Genomic DNA, 15,402 nt, shown 5'->3' with positions numbered 1-15,402 from the left:
CCACTATCCTTAAGGTTAGGGCTAAGGTAAGGTTAGCTTTAGTTTGTAAACTCCACTATCCTTAAGGTTACGGCTCCAACTGCGGTTCCTGTAAGGTATTTCATGGATGAAGAAAGCGGTTGAGAGGGGGGTAATCTGAAATCAGGGGGGGTAGCTTGAAATCGCGTTCATCTTACCCCCGGGGGTAACTTGAAACTGATTTCAAATTACCGGGGGGTAGCCTGAAATGGGGGGTAGTTTAAAATCTTTACACCGGGTCTCGGCCTGCGTGAGGGCTGGGCGTGTTGCCTTACGATCTTGCGGTCGTAGTTCTCTCCGCTGCTGTAGGTGGTGGTCAGCGTGGACGAGCACTCCTCCATGTACCAGGGCTTGCGTCCGCTCTCGGCCGTGCTGGAGATGGAGATGGTGTAGATGGAGTTGGTGTAGCCGTCGCAGGAGCAGTGGTCTCGGCTGCGCCCGCCGTTCCCAGACGCCCACACAAAGATGGAGCCTCGGCCTTTCCTCCCCTGTCAGGAAACAACAGGACGACAGCGAGATTATAACACCATCACCGGAGCTGCTTTGACCTCTGACCCCCCGCCGGAACACGCGTCTCCAGTTCAGCTTCACCCGAATCTAAAAGCTCACAGCCTGTAGGTCAGGGGCAAGGCCTACAACACCCATCATCCTTGTTCTTGTCAAATATTAGTCAGTAGTCTTTGCTTTTTGTGATGTTTTTGCCACATTTGTGATGAAAATGTATGGCTGGGCGATCATGGAAAAATAATATTAATAATATGTACACAAAGAAATGAGTAAACTGCGCATTTATTAGTAAAGAAGACGATCAAACTAACATTTCACAGTTAGAATCCAGCTAATGCACGGCTGCTCCTCAAAACAAACCCACATGGTCCAAACAGCGTCGATAGTTTTCCTCTTAAAGGTAAACTCTTCATCCTCGTGCGAGTCCTGGTCTGAGGCTCCTCACGTGTTCCTGTTTTGCCCTTTAGACGAGCTAGCCTGAGTTTGCAGCTGATTTTACAGTAAAATCACCAGGTCCTCTTGGTGCCGCATGTGTCGTCCTGTGCTTCCTGTTTGTTTGGGCCGAGTGTTTCCCTGGGATTGACCTGAGCTGCACCGTCCATATTCCAGACAGGTCCGGCCAATTCTTCTCGATTAAAACACACCACACGATTATCGGGATCGACCTTTATTAAAGAGGGGTTATTATGCTTTGTTCAGTCACATAGCACCAGTCTATATCACACTACAATGATGAGCAAACCTTCTGTTGGTCTGTAAATGCAGTAAATTACAATAACTGCCTTGTATAAAATGTCTCTCTCAAAATGGCTGTAGTGAATGTCTTGAAATAGGCCTCTGTCTCTTTAAGAACCTCTGAGCCTTTCGGACACGCCCCCTCCACACGCTGTCTGTGGCATCAGTGGGGAGGGGGTTCTGCTGAGGGGCAGTGGTTGGTTACTCGGCTGGTGACGAAAGCTCGGAGGCGTCTCCAGGAGGTGGGGGCGTTCCTAGGAGGACTCAGGCAAACCTATCCCTAAAATGGCCGCCATCAGAGTTTTTACAGATTACTCAAACATACCTGAATGTGCCAAGGCAACACTTCAGGCATGTTTTTAATGAGGGAGTGACATAATAACATGATGGAAAGCTTGAAAAAGTCCATTTTGCATAATACCCCCTTTAAAATCTCGATTAGATTAAAATTCGATTAATTGCCCAGCCTTATGAAAACACGGCTAAAAATTAGGCTAAGAGGTTAAAGGTTGATTCATTTGTGTCATCGCTGATAAATGGGTTCATTGTTTGTGATTTATCGTCTGCTTTAATGCAGTAGCTTTGACCCCAAATTAAACCAGTCCTTCAACTGAGCAGCAACACAGACATTTATATGGTTAGTCTGGTGTTATAAGTGATTAGCCTCAGGTGCTCTGTGGAGCGGGTCACACTGTTTTTAATGCAGGCTAGCTGATACCATAGACATGCACTAGCCTAGCATTAGCCTAGCACCACGAAACTCTTCAAATATAAGAACTGCATGAATTACAAAAAAAATATCTCCAGAAATCAGCAACACTCTGGATAACTGGGAAATGAGGCCCTATGTCAAACATCCAGAAATATCCCTTTAAAATGTCCTTATTTCTTTGTATGTAAATTAGGACCACATGCATCATTTTAAAATAGGACCTGAGTCTCCAGACGGATGAGTTTTGTCCTTTGTATTAACAGTACAGTGACATCAGTGTCGTTGTGGTGAAATGAGTTTACTCACCAGCCGGATGCCGTTCTCGAAGGCCTGCCGGGCCAGGGAGGCGGGTCCGTCCACAGTCTTGCCGTCATCGTCGGGGCCCCAGCTGGCGCTGTAGATGTCGATGTGCTGGGGGTGCAGGCTGAGGGACTTGGCCTCCACCATGTCCGTCACATCTCCGTCCAGCATCCGCACACCTGCACACAGAGAGTAAAGCAGTATGAGGACAACGCCGTGCTGTCAGGGCTGCACGAGGATATGATGACGGATAAAGAGAGTCGATTTGTGGTTTTAATGTGTGTTTCGTTTTCATGCACTTGAGCATCCTTTGTTTCAATCTTCTCTAATAAACGTGTCACTCTCTCACTCTTTCTCCCGGTTCAGCTTCGTAAATCCACACGTGGAGTTGTTTTCATGATTCTCCTGCAGACTTTTGATCTGCAGCAGCCAAAGAAAACCAGACTCCATCGTTCTGATTGGATCAAATGTCGATCACTCAACCAGCCGAGGCTCAAGGCAGGAAAAAAACAAAACCTCAAACTTTAGCTAAAACCCCATTTTCGATTCGATAACGGTGCGGTCCTGAGTAGAAGCATAAAACCTTTACAGTCTTTCTACACTGTCCCTGTGGAGAACAGACTGTGTGGGCTGTAGTTTCAGTGATAATAAAAAAGATCAATGTCTAAGAATGAGAGCATGAAGTTCTACGTCCTGATCACCGCTGTTGAGCAACATCGTTTCACCTGCTTCAAAATGACCCTGGTTACGTCACATAAAGGCACAAAGTACAGGATTCACCTGCTGGACACTCTGAACTTTCTCAACATAATGTAGAGTTAATGTGGCTTCAGTTTCTCAGTCTGAAGCCGTTATAAAAGGCACAAACAAAACAGCAGCAGAAGCTGGTGTGAGTGTGGAAGAGCAGCAGGATATAAACAGCAGAAGAGCTTTTAGAGCAGGGGTCCCCAACTTTTTTCCTTTTTCTGTCTGAAATAAAACCAGATGAACTCGAGTCCAAAGGATAAAGGCAAATACGCCACGGCCCGGTCCCCGGTGGTTGGGGACCACTGGTTTAGAGTGACACTGGTTTTAAGCTACTTCACACATTGAGTGCCAAAACAGAAAAACTCTTTTTATATATATTTAGGCATAGGAGAGAGGAGTTTTGCATAAATCCCCCGTTATCTCTGTGTCTAGAAAATAATCAGTGATTTTAATCAAAACTAGCCTCTGTTTAGCTTAGATTTCTCAGGAACCAATAGAACCATAGAATTAAACTGTTTTCACCTACAGAGAGCTAAGAGTCTCACCTTTCAAACGAGCCATAGTCATGTGTCCATATCTATAACACAGAATACACTGTGGTGCTACAACTGTCATGAAAATGGTCTGGATTGTTGGCACTCAGTGTGTTAAAGGAACAGGTCACCGTTCTTCCACACTGAGATCTGTTCTCACCTGAGCTTAGACGAGTTGATCCGTACCTGTCTGGTCTTTGTGCCCGTGGAAGAGCTTTTCTAACTTCACCCCGTTTGGAGCCATAGGAATACACTGGGAGAGGCCAATGCTAAAAACATCTTTGCTCTTTTTGCGTGACTGAGCGCACGCACAATAACCAGACAGGTACACATCAACTCGTCTAAGCTCAGGTAAGAACATATCTCAGTATGTAAAAACAGCGAACTATCCCTTTAAGGATGCGTATTTCATTGAGACGCGGCCTTTGCTCACACGATGATCTGGTCTCGTGTGGAAAGTGAACTGGAGTTGCCTGGAGTTCATTCCACAGGACTGGATCTAATGTCGTTTGTGTATCGTGGAGAGAAGTTCCAGGCGTGTTCCTGTAAACACATCCTCCCGGGGCTCCTGGAGAACGAAGTCTGACTCACCTCCGATCCTGGCGTTGTAGGCGATCCCGACGATGCAATGGGAGTTGTTTGCAGCGGCGGCGACTTCACCCGCACATCGTGTCCCGTGTCTGAGGAAACAGAGGGAACGTGAAAACAACGGAGACGCTCAGGAACTCCCGCGTACACGACATGAACCTCGAGGTGTGAAGTCCACGTGTGCTCAGGCCTGATTTGAGGAGGAAACTCGTGTGAATGAAAGATTTGTTTCTCCTTTTTTTGTCATTTAAGTTTTTATTGATTTTTCCTTTTTCAAATGCACAAAAACATAAGCAAACACAGATAGCAGAAATATATATAAATAAAAAGATAACATCAGAAAAAACAAAAAGAAAAACAAAACACACACCAAACCACTTGAACATAATAATAAAAAATATATATATTTTTTTTTAAAAAGGACAATGGCACAATTAAGGTATTTTAATGACAGTAGAGTCTTGTTTCGTGATGAATGACCTAAAACATTAGGGATGCACCGATACGGATACCAGTATCGGGTATCGGGCCGATACCACATGCTTGTACCCATACTCGTCCTCATTCATGAGGTCCCGATACCATAAACCGACGAGGCGCAGCTACGAGGCGCAGCTACGAGGCGCAGCTCTCAGCTGAGGAGAGAAGAAGCAACAAACTGGAGAATTCTTTAGTGGAAATACAATAATCCACATAGAGCTGACTTTATTACAGACTGCGCTCTCTAAACCAGAGTCTGAGCTGGATTTAACCAGAGCTTAATGTTGTTAGCGCTGCAGCGTCTGCAGTGTTTACAACATACAGGCTAACGTTGCTAACTCGCGGCTAACAGTTTTGGCCATTCTGACGCCGTTTTAAGCCCAGGGGTTTATTCATCTGAAAAACTAACCCAGCGACTAAAAAGTCCTCAGAAAATCCAAATTAAAGACATACAGCATGTTTATATTGAGCCAAAATGAGCTGCAGCAGAACAATGAAAACGCTGTAGCTTCTCGCTAAGTTACTACAAACACACGAGAAAATCTACAGGAGCTGAAGTAAAGACGAAAAGAGACCATTTAAAAAACATCTCGATACTATTGTTAAATAAAATATATAAATGAATAAAGCTCAGGCATTGGGAGCTTTAGGACATGGACTTTTCTGTCTATGATGGACAGAGCAATAAAAATTAAAAAATTATATTGAATGAAAATAAAATAAATAAATAAATGGCATCAGCACAATTCTAATATAACTGCTCTTAAATGTGTCGCCGACTTTACTTAAGGAAATGTACATGAGCAAATAAACTAATTACAAACCAATCTGCTGTGAAAAAAGTAAGAATGTTGAAGAAAATGCCTTGTACTCGTATCGGTATTCGGTATCGGCGAATACTTAAATCAAAGTACTTGTACTCGTATCGGTTTTAGAAAAAGTGGTATCGGTGCATCCCTATAAAACATATCCATGTTTTGTTAGCTTTATCCTGGACATTGTGAACCTCAGTCTCAGTCATCAATTTAACCCACTCCTCGATGTTGGGTCTATGAGGGCTCTTCTATATCCGCAGGATTGTCCCGGCAGCTACAAATGCAGCCACCACAAAGCCAGACATTTCTTTCGTAAATACAGGAGGCATGAGCGACTTGTCTCCCAGCAGGCACAACTGAGGTACTGCTGGGAATTCTTTATCACTTCAGTCCAAAACGGAAAGACCGAGGAACATTCCCGGAAACAGTGAAGGTCGTACCGGTGTCTGTTCCACATTTCCAACAAGTCTCCCTTTGTAACAAGCCCATTTTCAATAACTTTGATGGTGTAAAATAATATCGATGTACAGTTTTGTAATGAATAAATTTACTCCTTGCGTCCCTAGTTGCCCAATTTGAAATAATATTCCCCCACACCTCTTCATCAATTACCGATTGTAAGTCCCTTTGCCAGATCAATCTCAAACCTTCACATGAAGATTTGTTTCTCCTGATCACTACCCGGCGCCGCTCTCCGGGGACGTGCAGGTGGCCTCGGCTGGACATGTGCGTGGTCGTGCTGGACTGTGGTCAGGTTGTGGAGGAGGAGGAGGTTTGGCTCACGCTCTGGTGTTAGTTCACGCTGAGGCCTGACCTGGCGCTGGAATGCCCCCCCGCTCCGACTCTCACAACAGCCCTCATGTCGGCCGTGTTTATGGGGCTCCAGCTCTCATTTGCATTTGTGTCTCACCTCTTAACCCCCGCATGAACAGAGTCTCTCCAGATCTAAAGGCTTCTTGAGAAAAGCGTAAAAAAAAAGGAACAAAAATGTTGTATTTTAACATAGGAGCCTTATTTGAGCAGCTTCAAAATTCTTAAATCCATTAAACTTGTGAGTTTTTGGACAGTTTCTGCTTGGATTTCTTTGCAGGATGTTAGAATAACCTCCCAGAGCTGCTGTTTGGATGAAAACTGCCTCCCACCCTCACAGAAGTTTTGCTTGAGGCTCCAAAGGTTCTCAATAGGGTTGAAGTCAGGGGAGGAGGGGGTCCACATCATGAGTTTCTCTCCTTTTATGCCCATAGCAGCCAGTGATGCAGAGGTATTCTTTACAGCAGGACATGGTGCGTTGTCATGATGAAGATGATGTTGTTCAGGAAAACACGGCTCTTCTTTTTGTAGCATAGAAGAACGTGGTCAGTCAGAAAGAGGTCATTTTCACACCTTCAGGGATCCTAAAGGGACTGCAGCTCTCTCCCCATGATTCTGGCCCAAAACATGACCCCGCCCCCTCCTTACTGAGGTCATAGCCTTGTTGGGACATGGTGGCCATTCACCAACCATTCACTACTCCATCCATCTGACCATCCAGGGTCACACGGCCTCATCAGTGAACAAGACTGTTTGAAAATGAGTCCTCGTGTATTTCTGTTCATCAGCTTCAATGAACAGTTTAGGGGAGGCCGGATAGAAGGTTTATGCACAACTGCAGCCTCTGGAGGGTCCTACACCCTGATGTTCAGGAGACTCCAGAGGCACCAGCAGCTTCAGATATAGTAGCAGCTGTTCTCTTAATCTGACGTGTTTGTCTGGCAGAAGCCTTTATCTGCTCAAACCCGAACTCAACATTGTGTTATTGTGACACCGTTATAGTTAAATAGGGGAGGCCCCGACCAATTCAAACTCATGTGACCCACAGACAGATGTTTGGTGATGCTCTCGCACTTTGTGACCCTTTAATGGTGGAAGGACCACAGCAGACAAGATCTTTGAAAGGAGGACTGACTCCTACATACTCAAACATCTCATATCGTCGCTCCCTGATTCTCAGATAAAGAGATGGAAGTGTGTGAGGTAAACACTCAGTCAGAGTCAGCCTCCTCTCGGTGTGACCACCCTCCATCACTGGGAAGGGGAACTTCTGGGCACCTCATGAAGTTTTAGAAACACGCCATTTTAACCTTTTTTAACATACGAGTTCTACATATTATTCATCATTTGCATTTCTGTTCATTTGTACGAGGGCTGGGGCGATTCGATCACACAGAACAAACTTTACTCGGATGTGGAAAACATTCTCAGAATAACTAATGCTGCAAACAATAGAAACTAAATCAACCTTTGTACATTTGTAAGAATATGAATATTTATATTTATTTAAGAATTGATCCTCCCTTTGTTGCCGTGGTTATGACGCACTGGCTCAGCCAATCAGGCCTTTGACAGTAAACAACATGGCTGCCACCATAGAAATAAGACGAACTGTCCATGGCGAGATTTTTGGAATTAAAACACTTAATCTTTGTTTGGAAGAAATGCAGGACAAACGTTTTATAACCAGGGGAGACATTTCTCACTCGCTTTTGCCACAGTGTAACTTTGCTCCCGGAGGGTCAGAGGGACGAGCGAAAAGACACAAACAAGTCAGTTTCAGCCTCATGTAGTTCCTCAGTTATTGTTGTTTGAAATAAACATGGTTCATGCGTCAAAAGGGTTTTTTAAATCAACATCAGGGCATTGAAAAGGAAAATCAATTCAAACCGATTCATCGATTAATTAAACCCAGCGTTACTTCGTTCGCTTTTCTTTTAAATAAGTGAATAAATGATCCCTGACTTACTGAAAATGGGTCTCTAAAACAGGCCGGGGCTTTTATTAGAAACTATAGCGGTAGAAATATTCCCCATGTTAGGAATTTGTCTCATACTGGTGTAAATGAAAACTCACGTGCAGGAAGTAACAAACGGGAACCCGGGCCGAGGGGGACGCTGGAGGAGCTGATCCGAGCGTAACTTTGACACAGATTTAGCCACTTTTCAAACCTCCTGTGACGATATTTGGAAACAGGGGGAGAGTTGTGTGACCCTCCAGGGTTTTTATAAAGTCTCCATCGCGTCTTCAAAGCACGTCCAGCTGCTCCGTGTGCAGGTCAGTCCCACGCCTCAAAATAACTCCTCCCATCAGCGCGAGCGTCTCGTCTTCTCTCGGGTCAGTCTCATGGTCGATCACAAACACAAACGCTCCGTCTAAACTCGCCTTTTACACCAGATAACAACAAATAATCCGGTCCGCGGTAAAAACGAAACAGAAACCTGCAGTGACACTGATGTCAATGCTCCGCTAACAGCAACGAAACACTTCCTGTTGTCCCGACAAAATAAAAGGCGTCAATGTTCCAGCCGCTGAGAGAGGGTCTGAAATGTTAATTAATAAATGAACCTAATATTTTAGGTGCAAATGGACACAAATCTCGTTTTTCTTCATTTTCCTGGTCGTCCGTTTTGCTCAAATAGAAATAATGGCCTGTCTCTAATTGTGGCCTGGTTCCAATAAAGGCCTGGTCCTAGATGCCCTTGAGTAAATAAAAGCCCCGGCCTATATTAGAGCATTTACGGTATCCCATTTCTGAATTCTGATTATCATAATGATGAACCAGCACGTCTCCAGAGAGTAACACTGCGTCCCTCTGTTTCTAAAGGAGCAGAAAATGGTCTGGACTCAAACTGGAGTCGTCCGGAGTCCAAACTTCGGTCCGAGTGAACGCTTTAAACGGTCAGATTTCGCAGCATCTGTGGGGTTGTGTCTCTTTAAGACAACGCTCCACCAGCAGGGACTGAGCGACTGCCAACACGCGGCTGCCAAACACACACAACAAACCAAAAAAAAAAAAAAAAAGCCCTCGCTGAGCCAAACTGGCACAAGACGCAGAGCGCAGATAAGAACCCGGCCCTCTCCAGTCCCCGCACACGCTGTAGTATTTCCAACCGCCACATGTCAACACGAGAGGACTCCGCTTACTTGTTCTCGTTTGTTGCGTCGTATCGGGGCATGGGGTCCACGTCGTTACCGTTCACGTCGAAGCTGGCCTGAGCGTCCTGAAAGAAACAGCACAGACCTGTGAGTCGAGGCAGGAAACGAGTGTTAGAGCAGAAAACTGTGGGAGAGGCTGTGGGAGGGGCTGTGGGAGTGACTGTGAGAGAGGCTGTGGGAGAGGCTGTGGGAGAGGCTGCGGGAGAGGCTGCGGGAGAGGCTGTGGGAGAGGCTGTGGGAGAGGCTGTGAGAGTGACTGTGGGAGAAGCTGTGGGAGTGACTGTGGGAGTGACTGTGTGAGAGGCTGTGGGAGAGGCTGTGGGAGAGGCTGTGGGAGAGGCTGTGGGAGAGGCTGTGGGAGAGGCTGTGGGAGAGGCTGTGGGAGAGGCTGTGGGAGAGGCTGTGGGAGAGGCTGTGGGAGAGGCTGTGGGAGAGACTGTGGGAGTGACTGTGGGAGTGACTGTGGGAGTGTCTGTGGGAGTGACTGTCTGAGCTCCTCCCTCTGGACGTCTGTGAGATCGTCCTCCTGCAGGTACCTGATTCTTAAAGTTACAGGCCACCGTTTTGCCACACTGACATATGTTCTTACCTGAGCTTAGACGAGTTGATGAGTACCTGGTTTTTGTGCGTGCGCTCAGTCAGTCCTGTAGCCTCTCCTCCTCCTTCACCCCCGGTTGGCCCCACAGAGGAGAGGACGGGAGGCTAAATATTGTTAGCATTTAGCCTCCCTACCTGCTAACAACATCTTTGGTCTTTGTGCGTGCGCTCAGTCACGCAAAACAACCAGACAGGTACTCATCAACCCGTCTTGAGCTCAGGTAAGAACATATCTCAGTCTGGAAGGACGGTGGCCTGTTCCTTTAAAGGGAGGGTAAGAGGTTCAACTTAAGAATCGGGTCCGTGAGCAGAGTCTGGAGGTTAAAGGCCTATTGGCTTGTTGCACAATGTGGCTACGCTAGTTCCTCTGAGATGAAGCTGTGGGCGCTAGCACTTCCTGTTTGTATTCATTTCCATTAAGATTAGCTCAGACCAGTGAGTTCCTGATAGAAATATTTCCATAGACGAGACGTTTATGTTTATAAGGATCAGTGAGTTTGTCTTGAAGCTAAAGGCTAATTTAACCTCTTAACTCCCGCCTGAACTGAGAGGATCTTTTTCCTCACGTCATCACTTTTTTTTTTCCATCATTTTTTTTGTTGGGTATTCAACTCATTTTTGTAACTTTTTTGTTATTTTCTTGTCACATTTGTTTTTATTTTTTCGTTAAAAAAAAATTATCAAATTTTTGTCTTTTTTTAGTCACATTTTTGCCATTTTTTTTGGTCAAAATTTTGTCCTTTTCTGTCCATTTTTTTGGGTCAAATTTGTATCACATTTTTGTCCTTTTTTTCGTCAATGTTTTATCGCATTTTGGTCATTTTTTCGTCATTTTTTTAATACAATTTTTGTCATTTTTTTCTTTCTTCTCTTTTTCATCAATTTTTCGTCACTTTTTGCCAATGTTTTCTCACTTTTTTGTCCCATTTCCATCATTGCTTTCGTCTCAGTTTTGTTGCTATTTTCACAGCTTTTTCCCAGAAGCTTTTGGATTGGGGTGAAGCCAAACTGGAGAAAATATGCATTACACAATTTGAAATAATGCCTTTTTATGTATATTTTTTGATAGCATGTTAGCCTTTAGCTTCAAAACAAACTATCAATCCTTTCTGATCACAGGCGTCTCCTCTGAACTCGTTACATCATGATTTGAACACACAGTAAATGATCATCGACCGGGAACTCATCGCCCACAACGTAATCTTTAGACAATATGATTATTATTCCAGGAAAAGAAAACAGACAGGAAGTACTGGCGCTCACAACTTCAGGTCAGAGGAGCTAGCATAGCCACACCGTGCAACAAGCCAATTCATGCTCCACAAGACGCGAGAACAAAAGGACGTCATTTTGAACTCTGGCTGTGATTGGCTGGATTTTTAGTGGGCGGGGTTATTTTTGGCAGAAGCAGGAAGCGAGAATCCAATGTTTACAATGTTAGACCCTTCATCAAACACCGGGAAACGTCACCAACATGTTCAGTGAAGGTTCTTGGATGGACAAACCCGCACTGAGCTGCACAGACGTCAAACAACAGGTTTTACCGAGAGACACGGAGGTGAGCTTTCAACGCTAACGTTTTCTAACATAATAAACCAGCGGGAGACGTGGCTAAACATGAAGTCACTCTTCAACATGTTTGCAATATCGTGACTGATACATTTTATAATAGTTTGAACTCAAATAGCTTGTTTTATTTCGGTCATTCCTTGTTTGTTTTGGCTGCTGAAAAAAGGGGGCGTGGCAGTTCGGCAACAGCACGTCTTGTGGAGGATGAAATGCCAGACCAACTTTGTTCTCGTTCTTGCGTCTTGTGCAGTATGAAGAGGCCTTAAAGGAATAGGCCACCGTTTTTACATACCGAGATATGCTCTTACCTCACTTTAGCCGAGTTAATATATCCCCGTCTGGTCTTTGTCCGTGCGCTCTGCCAGGCAAACGGAGCACATACGCAGCCTCTCCCACATGTCACATAGCTCCAAAAAAGCTCACGATAGAAGCTACCAAGCTCTTCCACGTGTTCCCTATTTAAATAAAGTTACGTGAAGTGTTTTCATGCGAAGTATATTTACACAGAAATGTAGCGTGTCGATTTTATAAGCAGATAAAAAGGGGGACTATATTGTGAGGCGTAATGATACGAGGAGTAAAACGTCCGCGCAGTAACTCCTAAAGGTTATTGACGGAAGTGAGCGGGGGAAGTCTTTAGGAGTTACTGCGCGGACATTTTACTCCTCGTATCATTACGCCTCAAAATATAGTCCCCCTTTTTATTTGCTTATAAAATCGACATGCTACATTTCTGTGTAAAAATACTTTGCATGAAAACACTTCACGTAACTTTATTTAAATAGGGAACACGTGGAAGAGCTTGGTAGCTTCTATCGTGAGCTTTTTTGGAGCTTTGTGACATGTGGGAGAGGCTGCGTATGTGCTCCGTTTGCGTGACAGAGCGCACGGACAAAGACCAGACGGGGATATGTTAACTCGGCTAAAGTGAGGTAAGAGCATATCTCAGTATGTAAAAACGGTGGCCTATTCCTTTAAGGCAGCTGCACATTTGTGTCAGGACACAACTTGAATCAAAGTACTTGGTTTTAGAAAAAGTGGCATCAGTGCATCAGTTGAGCAAAATGAGGAAAATCGTGACTAAATCGGAGTTTTGTTTTTGGCTGTGAATCCCCACAGCAGGAGTCCTGACACAAACACAATGAGCAGAACTAGTGCAGTAACGGTGTCTGCAGAGAGGAGTGAGACGAGGCCATTAACCTCTTAACCCCCACCTGAACCAAGCACGTCAGCAGCAGGTCGGCTTTACCCAAATATAAAAGCTTCTTTAACCTCTTAACCCCCACCTGAACTAAGCACATCAGCTGCAGGTCGGCTTTACCCAAATATAAAAGCTTCTTTAACATCTTAACTCCCGCCTGAACCGAGAGCATTTTCTCCAGTTCAGCTTTACCCAAATCCTGTAGGCCAGTGTAACGCCTCATTTGAAAGCTGAGACCTACAAAACTAAATTGATCTTTTTCCTCACATCATCAGATTTCACTTTTTTTGTTGGGCAGTCATCTCATTTACGTCAAATTATTCGCATTTTTTCATCACATTTTTCTCACTTATTTGTCAAATTTTTGTCAATTTTTTGTCACTTTTTCGTCACTTTTTTCTCACTTTTTTCACATTTTCATCCTTGTTTTCGTCTCACTTTTGTTGCTATTTTCACACCTTTTTTCCAGAAGCTTTTAGATTGGGGTAAAGCTGGAGAAAAAGTGCTTGGTTCAGGTGGGAGTTAAGGGGTTAAGAAAAGTGTCAAAAAGCCACAAATAAAGATACAAAAACGCAACTTCCGATCACTTCTGCGGGTCTTAGCCTTCCTGCGTCACCCTGTTGCTCTGTTAGATTTGGGTAAAGCCGCGGTGGAGGGGCTGTGAACGTGCCCTCACATGCTCTGTACCGTCCGAGCTGCCCTGCGGGGCATACATACACACTCACGTAGTTCTGAGAGAGATCCGGGTGGTTTCTCTCTATGCCGTCGTCCAGGATGGTCACCACCACGTTTCGGCCCGTGTAGCCCCTCTTCCACGCCCCCATGATGTTCATGTCGGACTGGCAGTTGTGGACGTCGTCGTTACAGTGCTGCAAAACAAGCAGAGCCGCGTTATGGACGATCACAAACTGTAGTCGTTGATTCACATCCTACAAACATCTGGGTCTCTTCACCACATTATGAATTGACCGTTACTTTACACTTTAGAATTAGCCATTTAAAAATAATTATGACCAAAAATTTGAAGCAGCCAAACTTACTAAAGATCGGCTTCTTAACCTCTTAACTCCCGCCTGAACCGAGAGGATCTTTTTCCTCACGTCAGATTTTTTTTTTTCATCATTTTTTTGTTGGGTATTCAACTCATTTTTGTAACATTTGTGTCAATTTTTTTGTCATTTTTTGTCACATTTTTGTCATTTTTTCATCATTTTTTTATCACATTTTTGTCACATTTTTTTTTCTCATTTTTTGTCACATTTTTGTCATTTTTTGTCATTTTTTTAAATAAATTTTTTGTCATTTTTTGTCACATTTTTGTCAATTTTTTTGTCATTTTTTGTCGCATTTTTCTAATTTTTTCATCAATTTTTCGTTACTTTCTTGTCAGTGTCTTCTCACTTTTTTGTCACATTTCCATCATTGTTTTCGTCTCAGTTTTGTTGCTATTTTCACAGCTTTTTTCCAGAAGCTTTTGGACTGGGGTAAAGCCAAACTGGAGAAAATGTGCTAAGGGAGAAAACATTGACAAAAAAGTGAAAGAAAAATGGATGGAAAAGTGGCAAAAATGTCACAAGAAATTGACAAAAAATGGACGAAAAAATGACAAAAATGTGACAAAAAAGTGAGAGAACATGAACAAAAAAGGGACGAAAAATGGATGAAAAAGTGGCAAAAATGTGTCAAAAATGTGACAAAATATGACCAAAAAATTACAAAAAAATTACAAAAAATTGACAAAAAATGACAAAATAATGACAAATAAAGTTACAAAAATGAGTTGAATACCCAACAAAAAAATGATGGAAAAAAAATCTGATGACGTGAGGAAAAAGATCCTTTCAGTTCAGGCGGGAGTTAAGAGGTTAACTAAAAAGAACCAATGAGCTGATTTCTGCAGCCTGGTGTGGAAGTGTTGAAGCTCGTCTTGACCCGAGTTCCCCGGTCGTTTTCCCCTTGTTGAGCGAGCGTTCACGTGCAGACGCTTTCCCAGTTTCCGACGAGCCCCTGAACGCGGCATTAGCCACGCAATTGTGTCATGACATCATCACACATGAGCTCTGTTAGTTGATACTTTAAAACATGTATATTATAGCACTTTAGATATTTATTGTACTTTGATTGGCAACACATTAAAGCAGTACTAAGTGACTCCTTCCCCTAGAGGCCATAAGCGCTACTATAGGTGTCGTAGCATGTTGCGTTTTTTTACTCATTAATTGTCCGTGAGAGTAAATACTGCGCTGACGGAAAAGACAAAGGGACAGAGGGATATTGTTCATCTAATCACACAATGGAGATCATCTTTTTCACTCAAACTTGGCTGTAAATACTGTTTAAGTGGCGCTAGCCCACAGTTAGCTTTGCCCGGTAGCCTGTTAGCTTCTTCTTCGTGATTCCATTAGTGTGTATTGCGCCTCCAACCCGGTTACAAGTGTGGTTTTCTGGCCAGAGACACCAGGGGGAGATGAAAGACCCCCCAAATCATCCCATAAACACTTGTATTACGCCCAGAGGGACGACGGGAAGGGTTTATTAAAGGTAAACAAGTTACTTAGTGTCATCGTGATCTAAACAAAGAGTGATATGTCATATCCATCACTAACAATTACAGGTTTAAAGCAATGGCCG

At 43.9% G+C, this 15,402-nt stretch overlaps 1 protein-coding gene across 2 annotated transcripts in view; it reads right to left on the bottom strand.

Annotated features, from left to right (window-relative positions):
* Positions 1–15,402, bottom strand: part of pcsk5b (proprotein convertase subtilisin/kexin type 5b) — a 104,940-nt gene that overhangs the window by 45,414 nt on the left and 44,124 nt on the right. For both annotated transcript variants that reach the window (XM_079552085.1, XM_079552086.1), the window contains exons 4-8: positions 13,497–13,640; positions 9,393–9,469; positions 4,144–4,232; positions 2,279–2,451; positions 294–506 (exon numbers count right to left, since the gene is read on the bottom strand). In XM_079552085.1, coding sequence (XP_079408211.1) covers positions 294–506; positions 2,279–2,451; positions 4,144–4,232; positions 9,393–9,469; positions 13,497–13,640 — 696 coding nt within the window. The remainder of the gene's footprint in view (positions 1–293; positions 507–2,278; positions 2,452–4,143; positions 4,233–9,392; positions 9,470–13,496; positions 13,641–15,402) is intronic.

The sequence above is a fragment of the Gobius niger genome, assembly GCF_951799975.1.
Source record: "Gobius niger genome assembly, chromosome: 1".
NCBI lineage: Eukaryota > Metazoa > Chordata > Actinopteri > Gobiiformes > Gobiidae > Gobius > Gobius niger.
Note: the sequence above shows the minus strand (reverse complement) of the source record. Positions and strands in the feature narration are given on the sequence as shown.